The sequence below is a fragment of the Coregonus lavaretus genome (genome assembly GCF_964263955.1).
Source record: "Coregonus lavaretus genome assembly, chromosome: 4".
NCBI classification, from domain to species: Eukaryota; Metazoa; Chordata; class Actinopteri; order Salmoniformes; family Salmonidae; genus Coregonus; species Coregonus lavaretus.
The window spans coordinates 68,315,064-68,324,002 of record NC_139991.1 but is presented as its reverse complement, the minus strand read 5'-3'; the positions used below and the strand labels follow the sequence as shown (position 1 = coordinate 68,324,002).

The window sequence follows — 8,939 nt, the reverse complement described above, 5'->3', positions numbered from 1 at the left end:
GTGCTTCAACAAAGTACTGAGTAAAGGGTCTGAATATTTATGTACATTTTATCCGTTTTTTTAAATTATAAAATTACAGTTTTGACTTAAATCTGCTTGAAAATCTATCGCAATAACTGAAAATGGTTGTCTAGCAATGATCAACAACCAATTTGACAGAGCTTGAAGAATTTCAAAGAATAATGTGCCAATGTTGCACAATCCAGGTGTGGAACGCTCTTAGAAACGTACCCAGAAAGACTCACAGCTGTAATCGCTGAAGCTGATTCTAACATGTACAGTGAGGGAAAAAAGTATTTGATCCCCTGCTGATTTTGTACATTTGCCCACTGACAAAGAAATGATCAGTCTATAATTTTAATGGTAGGTTTATTTGAACAGTGAGAGACAGAATAACAACAAAAATATCCAGAAAAACGCATGTCAAAAATGTTATAAATTGATTTGCATTTTAATGAGGGAAATAAGTATTTGACCCCCTCTCAATCAGAAAGATTTCTGGCTCCCAGGTGTCTTTTATACAGGTAACGAGCTGAGATTAGGAGTACACTCTTAAAGGGAGTGCTCCTAATCTCAGTTTGTTACCTGTATAAAATATACCTGTCCACAGAAGCAATCAATCAGATTCCAAACTCTCCACCATGGCCAAGACCAAAGAGCTCTCCAAGGATGTCAGGGACAAGATTGTAGACCTAGACAAGGCTGTAATGGGCTACAAGACCATCGCCAAGCAGCTTGGTGAGAAGGTGACAACAGTTGGTGCGATTATTCGCAAATGGAAGAAACACAAAACAACTGTCAATCTCCCTCGGCCTGGGGCTCCATGCATGATCTCACCTCATGGAGTTGCAATGATCATGAGAACGGTGAGGAATCAGCCCAGAACTACACGGGAGGATCTTGTCAATGATCTCAAGGCAGCTGGGACCATAGTCACCAAGAAAACAATTGGTAACACACTACGCAGTGAAGGACTGAAATCCTGCAGCGCCCGCAAGGTCCCCCTGCTCAAGAAAGAACATATACAGGGCCGTCTGAAGTTTGCCAATGAACATCTGAATGATTCAGAGGAGAACTGGGTGAAAGTGTTGTGGTCAGATGAGACCAAAATTGAGCTCTTTGGCATCAACTCAACTCGCCATGTTTGGAGGAGGAGGAATGCTGCCTATGATCCCAAGAACACCATCTCCACCGTCAAACATGGAGGTAGAAACATTATGCTTTGGGGATGTTTTTCTGCTAAGGGGACAGAAGAACTTCACCGCATCAAAGGGACGATGGACGGGGCCATGTACCATCAAATCTTGGGTGAGAACCTCCTTCCCTCAGCCAGGGCATTGAAAATGGGTCGTGGATGGGTATTCCAGCATGACAATGACCCAAAACACATGGTCAGAGTTTTATTTTTCGTTAATGTTTTACAAATGTTAGAATCTTTGTTCCACTTTCACATTTAACTATTTTGTGTAGATCGTTCTAATAAAATAAAAAAAAGACAAATCCATTTTAATCCCAATAACAAAATGTGGAAAAAGTCAAGAGGTGTGAATGCTTTCTGAAGGCACTGTATTTGGTTAACTATTTAGCAGTCTTATGGCTTGGGGGTAGAAGCTGTTCAGGGCAACTGTTTGTTCCAGACTTGGTGCATCGGTACAGCTTGCCGTGCGGTAGCAGAGAGCAGTGGCGATTTCAGCATGTAAATCTTGGTGGGGCAAACTCATTTTTGTTGTTGTTGATGCATGCCAGCAAAGTCACTACACAACACTAAACAATACATTAATTGCACTATAAATGGTGACAAACGGTGCCCACACTGTTAGGACCTACATAAAGCTGTCCCAACAGCAGAGCTTTCTTTTCAGCACCATGGTGTGAATCCTTGTCTGGCAGCGAAACAGTCCCTTCAGCCTCATTTACTGCCTTTAAAAAAAAACATGGCTGACTTGCTTGAACAAATGTGGTTTCTACTGACAATTGAGATGTACAAACTATGGCATAAGGGGACGACGAGCGGATAATTTCGATTAAGACATTAATGAGCGAGCTAGGACGGACGTAGTCAATATAACTATTTGTTTAGCACTTTTGATATATAGAGCGACAGAATTCAGAACATGGGCCGTTCTTACAGTATTCTCCCTGTACACCAAGTCAGAACCATAAGATAAATAAAGGGGCATTTAAGCAGACAATGAAAGCTCTTACAATATTTGATTATAACATTTATCTAAAACAGGATATAGGCTACATGTGCACCACCAAGTCTGAACCGTAGGCTAAGTTATGGGATCAAATTATTAGGGTGAGGCACATGGGCTACTAACAGCTTACTACACAACATACACTTAGTATTACTTTCTTAGCTACAGTATACATATCTCCCTGGCATATTAGTCACGTGTAGCTCAGTTGGTAGAGCATGGTGTTTGCAACGCCAGGGTTGTGGGTTCGGTTCCCACGGGGTGCCAGTATGAAAAAAAGAAATGTATGCACTCTGGATAAGAGCGTCTGCTAAATGACTAAAATGTAAAATATTACATCATTTATGCAGCAGCATACAATAACATTTTTGACTCATCTTGTTGTGCTGTGCTCACTTGAACAGGAAGGTGGCGCGGCGGTCTTTGTGGGCATATTTTCTCATCAAACTTTGTCATCAAAGTCTGGCATTCTCTGGATTTATGGTGCTTTCAAGACAACTGGCAACTGGATGGCAGGGAGCTAGGGAGCTCCTTTCCCCAGTGATGTACTTGGCCATACGCACTACTCTCTGTAGGGTCTTGCAGTCAGATGCCAAGTAGTTGCCATACCAAGTGGTGATGCAGCCAGTCAAGATGCTCTCAATGGTGCAGTTGTATAATTTTTTCAATATCGGAAGGCCCATGCCAAATCTTTTCAGCCTCCTGAGGCCGAAGGGGCGTTGTCGTGCCCTCTTCACGACTGTGTTGGTGTGTCTGGACCATGATAGATCGTTAGTGATGTGGACACGGATTTCAGTTTCCCTGCATTAAAATCACCGCCTCTGGATGTGCATTTTCTTGTTTGCTTATGGCCCTATACAGCTCGTTGAGTGCGGTCTTAGTGCCAGCATCGGTTTGTGGTGGTAAATGGACAGCTACGAAAAATATAGTTGAAAACTCTCTTGATAAATAATATGGTCTGCAGCTTATCATGAGGTTTGGTAACTCAAGCGAGCAAAAACTTGAGACTTCCTTAACATTAGAGATCATGCACCAGTTGGTTAACAAAGAGACAAACCCCTCATCTTACCCAAGGCTGCTGACCGGTCTTGGTGATGCATGGAAAAGCCAGCGAGTTGTACAGTATATTATCCATGTTCTTGTTCAACCACATCTCAGAGAAACATAGAATATTACAGTTCTTCAGGTCCCGTTGATAGGATAGTCTTGAACGCAGCTCGCCCAGTTAGTTCTCTAGTGACTGTACATTCGCCAACAGAACGGAGGGTAGAGGCGGTTTATTTGCACACCAACGTAGTCTAGTCAGGATGCCAACTCGTCTGCCACGAATGCAGCAACCACCGTTGGAAGACACTTCTAGGATATTTTTCAACAAAATACTAAACAGGTACTTAAGTTAATAAAGGCTTTTTATTTTCAATTGGTAGGTTGCTTGCAGTCTACAATAATAAAATACAACAAATAAGAGAAGAAAAATAGGAGAAATAATCAATACAATTATTTGAATGTACAAAAGCCTCATAGACCACTCAGTCCCGAAGACTTACCCCCTCCCCATCACCCAGATCTGGTTTAAAAATAAACAACATACTTAGGTTGCTGTCTTCGGTGGAAATAATATCTGTGAGGATAGTACGGCACGAGGAGAAAACTGTTTTCTTCTATAGATTACAGCTGAGAGTCCATAGTATCAGATCTGACATGCCTTTAGCATAATTGCATTATCGACCCAGTTGGAACGATAACACTTACACATCACTGAACTCCATTCAATATTTAACATGGAATTCTGAGACAGTGCAATTAAAGGAATTCGATCCGCGACAGCATATGATAACCCTATAAAGAAGCAGAGTAGATGAATGACCGTTGAATGTGCACAAAGCTGCAAAACATATTCAAACAAATACATTGTTGGCTACAATTACATTTGATCGGAACAGCGTGTCCCATTTACTCACATCAAATAGAATTTGAAGGAGTAGAAATTAAAAATCAGGTGTATTGGCATGTAGTATAGTATAAAGATGTGGCTTCAATTGAAATTAAGGGCCAACAGGACTATTGACTCAATTCATCCAATGCAACAATGTTATCTACAAAAACAAATATGCCTTAGGCAACATCAAATACTATCAAGGGAATGAGGCAGGACTGAGATTGGATACTCCAAGAAAGAAAATTGACATTATAACAGATAGAGAGATGCAAGTCACGTCGGGAGAAGCTGGGGGGGGGGGGGGGACAATTGCCCAGTGGGGACAATTGCCCAGTCTCAAAACCGCTAACCCTTTGCAGATGACAACGAACCAGATAGGTTTAAGAAAAATAGATAGCTCCCCTAAATCTATTAGAAGATTCATTCCAGAAGAATCTATCACTTAGGTTTTTGCAGATCTGAAGGGATGAGACAGATGTAAAGTAAACAAACTAGTGACAGCTCAACATTGCTATTCAATGAGGCTTAGCGGAGCTTACATCATGTTGCTTATACCCATGTCATTCCTTCAGATCTGTAAACACTGAAGGGGTAAGAGCTATGGTTAGTTCTGGACTAGACCGAGGTGAAGCCATTGTATTGTCATATTTCTTAGTTACACCAATCCACTTCCTTAAGACTGCAAAAGAGATATGAGTGAGGGAAAGAGGCAAGGGGCTATTTTGGGAGTGAACAAAATGGCTCTTGTGATTAGAGGAAATAAGGTGTTGTTGTTCTGGGAGGGATGACCCGCTCCGAGTCGGGCACGGCGCGGAACAGCTTGGGCTCCCGCGTGTTCACGTCTTTGAAGACCATGATGGAGGCAATGTTTCCACAGCGGTAACAGTAGTTGGGCGCGGACCACACAGTCACCAGCTTCTCGTCAAACATGAACTTGTAGCCCTCGTGGACCAGCTGGTGTGCACGGCAAATCAGCTTCAGATTATTGATATGAACAAACTGAAATGGGTAAAACAGAACCATGGATGAGCTCAGTATTCAACCTAGGAGGTATCTCTTTCCAAACGGAAAAAGAAAAACACAAAAATGCACAAAATAAATTGGTCAGCAGGGATCTTGATCCAGGAGGGGATTGTCTGTCTCTGCTGTAACCAAGAAGCTTGATCTTGCAAGCTAGCCAGTTAGCTAGCAAGTTAGAGAATCAAATGCAAAACTGGAGCCCTGAGCTGGAGATAATTTATTTGGCACATCTTAGATAGTTAACTTATATTTATAAACAGTGGTTTAGCATGCAAACCCTGAGCATTAGGGTGCCCTAAACCCCCGCCTTTTTTACAGTATTGAAAATCATACCGTTGGTATTTCAAAATACCCAGGTATATACCACCCAAGCCTAGCGTCTAGGTCTGCTCATATCATCATCAGCTTTAGTAGTTAGCCCTCTACTCAGGAGAACAATTTGATGCATTTACCTCATTAGTGACCTTGGCGCCAAAGAGCCAGCCTGCACCTCGCGGACTGATGGCCCAGGTGTCCACATCCTCTGGGTCCGACCACACCAGGTCACAGAAGGCCCCTTTGTGGGGAATCTCTTGGTTTCGCTCAATCGTGCGGATCTGGTCCAGGGTCTTGATGTCAGGTGAAAGGCCACCATGCACACAAAGGACCTGCTCGTCTATCAACTGTGGTAAGAAACTCTATTAGTGATTGATTCATATGTGTGGGAAAATGTAAGATAGATAAAGCACATGCACTCAAAAGAAGAGTGAAAGGTCAAGGTGATTGGACTTACAGCCGCTACTGTTAGCATGTCAAACACTTTAGTGCAGTATCGCCAGGCATTTGCATTCCCATATTTAGTTTGGCACTCATCTGCAAAAAACAACAAGTTAAATTCTAGTATACTTCACAATTCTGGTAGCACTTTTCTTTTTTTTTAACACAGATTTTTTTTGCCCGCAACATGCAACAATTTCTAAGATTTAACTAAGTTACAGTTTATATAAGGAAATCAGTAAATTGAAATAAATAAATTAAGCCCTAATCTATCGATTTCACATGACTGGGAATACATATATGCATATGTTGGTCAACAAAAAAAGTACGGGTGTGGATCAGAAAACCAGCCAGTATCTGGTGTGACCACCATTTGCCTCATGCAGCGCGACACACAGTTGATCAGGCTATTGATTGATTGTGGCCTGTGGAATGTTGTCCCAATCCTTTTCAATGGCTGTGTGAAGTTGCTGGATATTGGCGGGAACTGGAACACGCTGTCGTACACGTCGATCCAGATCATCCCAAACATGCTCAATGGGTGACATGTCTGGTGAGTACGCGGGCCATGGAAGAACTGACATTTTCAGCTTCCAGGAATTGCAGGACAGTGGCAAATCAAATTCAAATTCTCTAAAACGACGTTGGAGGCGGCTTATGGTAAAGAAAGTAACATTAAATTATCTGGCAACAGCTCGTGGACATTCCTGCAGTCAGCATGCCAATTGCACGCTCCCTTAAAATTTGAGACATCTGTGGCATTGTGTTGTGTGACAAAACAGCACATTTTAAAGTGGCCTTTAATTGTCCCCAAACCAAGGTGCACCTGTGTAATGATCATGCTGTTTAATCAGCTTCTTGATAGCCACAGATGTTGCGTTTATATTTTTGTTCAGTATACTTTAAATCACAAGGTAAAATGGTAACTACACCGTAATAAACTAGAAATTCAGCTACTTGTTTGCTTCTTGGTACCAGGTTAGTTACCAATTGTCCCAATAACTATGGCCCGAGACCCTACAAGGATCCATATTGTCTTATGTGTTGTTAGAGTTGATGTGCCCCCAGCAATTAGGCATGTTGCTCACCATAAAAGCCGTACACCTGTGTGATCTGCCTGCTTTCGTGATTTCCTCGTAGAAGCGTGATACGGTCCGGCCACTTGGCTTTTAAGGCTAGCAGGTATGTGAATGTCTCCAAGCTGTAGTAACCCCTGTCCACAAAGTCTCCCTGGGGAAAACAGACAGGCCATGACCAGGATTCAGATCAATCGCAAGTCAGATCCAGTTTCTAATGTTCTAAATACCATTTTTGTTACAGCAGAGCATAACAATATAATACAACTTCTCACTTACCATAAAAATGTAGTTTGTGTCTGGAACTTGTCCGCCAGTTCTGAAGAGTTCACATAGGTCATAAAACTGGAGACGGGGATCAGAAAGATAATTTCACATTTACTATAAAAATTGGGATATTCAGAATGCGCATAGTAGATAGATAGATTTGTTTTATAACTTAAAACAATACAAACACATGTGGATAATGCATTTAAATTCATTGAGGATGATTTGAAATGTAAAAAACAAAACTAGGAGAACGAATGAATTTGGGAAAGGTATCAAAAAGGACATTGGATAATACCTGGCCATGAATGTCTCCACAAACAGTGACTGGAGTGGATACTGGTTGAACATTTGATTCCTCGAGTAGCAAATCACATACATAGTCACATAATCTCTGAGAGGGGCGAGATATGACAATTATTAGACTGCATAATAACGCTTGCACACTGGACCTACTGCTATTTCTATACAAACATCTTTGAATTTGCCAATTTCCGCATATTTGGCCATTTCAGACAGCAGAAAAGTGGGGAACCCTATCTTCACAGGTATCCGAGTTTCTCAAACCAGCTACTTCACAGGTGATTTGTTAAACCTAGGGGTGCAATGGTAGTTAGCTACAACTTATTGGGGCCTGATTGGTTAGCTAACGTTAGACGTATCAATATTGAAATAACGTTGTAGTTTCAACGCACAATGTTACGTTTTCGAATGACAACAATATTTGCTATGTACTATACTAAGCTGGCTAGATAACTATAAATGTATGTGCTGAAAGCTAGTATCCTTCCTATATAGTAATCTGCTACCGTAGCTAACGTTAGCCCGTTAGTTCACAAACCATGGCTAGCTAGCTAACGTTAGCTACCGTTAACGTTAGTCATCTGCATATCTAGCTCACAGGTCTAACTAGTTCGCAAGATAACTACTAGCAAGAATATACATATATTCTACAGCGATTACCCCATGGTTTGACGCTAAAATGTGTGACGTGTTCGGCTAACAACAGGCAAACTGCAAGCTATACTGCACTGGCTAAAGTTAGCTGCTTTCGTTAAGCTGAAGAAGTCGGAAATCAGGCTAGTTTAGCTAGCTAGCCATATTGATGTCGCAATATGATTGATATAGCTAGAGCGAATGTACTAACATAAGGGTATTGGTTAAGTACACGAATAAAAAGTAGATTCATGCTCACCTTCAAGTCGTTTTCTGGTAAATATTTGCACTGTCTTGCAATCTCAACATACTTATCCAAGTCCAACGGCGCCATTTTAAAAACATCAACTAAAGACAAATAGGAAGTATATGCGCATCTCGAGCAACGGGCCAGGGTTCCGGTCTAAAGCACGGTTTCGACTGCTCCTACAGTTTTGCTTCGCTACTGCAGTTTAACTGACGCCCGGCCCAGAAATACAATTTCCATAGACGGCCACATAGAGATGTCAGATTAGAAAATTCCTAATAAGACACTTTAGTCATCACGTTTTTGTTGTTTCGCCCACCACGCAAGGAGTTTTTGCATGGAGTTCAACGAGAGAGTGTTGAATTTGGTCAACAAAAATGTTTATATCTTGTTTGCTACTTGAAGTTTATTTGATCGAATATACATTTTGTAAGTGTACTGATATAAGTAGGACATTTTGAGAAAAAACACTTTATATCAGAGTTATCTCGAGATGT

The 8,939-nt window shown here is 41.4% G+C and overlaps 1 protein-coding gene across 1 annotated transcript; it reads right to left on the bottom strand.

Moving 5' to 3' along the window:
* Positions 1-3,592: 3,592 nt before the first annotated feature.
* On the bottom strand, positions 3,593-8,552 carry LOC311127669 (serine/threonine-protein phosphatase 6 catalytic subunit-like). Its single transcript, XM_084159531.1, has 7 exons — positions 8,455-8,552; positions 7,558-7,653; positions 7,272-7,337; positions 7,005-7,146; positions 5,933-6,012; positions 5,613-5,822; positions 3,593-5,139 (listed from the first exon to the last, which is right to left on the bottom strand). The coding sequence occupies exons 1-7, from the start codon at positions 8,527-8,529 to the stop codon at positions 4,891-4,893; spliced, it is 918 nt and encodes a 305-aa protein (XP_084015657.1). The 5' UTR covers positions 8,530-8,552; the 3' UTR covers positions 3,593-4,890.
* Between the last annotated feature and the right edge of the window lie 387 nt (positions 8,553-8,939).

Bases quoted from the DNA above. Each gene is read 5' to 3' on its own strand.
- LOC311127669 (XM_084159531.1), bottom strand. From the start codon at position 8,529: ATGGCGCCGTTGGACTTGGATAAGTATGTTGAGATTGCAAGACAGTGC. The intron at 6,013-7,004 runs GTGAGCAACATG...TGTTTTTTGCAG, and splicing joins ACAGGTGTACGGCTTTTATG to ATGAGTGCCAAACTAAATAT. The intron at 5,823-5,932 runs GTAAGTCCAATC...TTCTTACCACAG, and splicing joins ACATGCTAACAGTAGCGGCT to TTGATAGACGAGCAGGTCCT.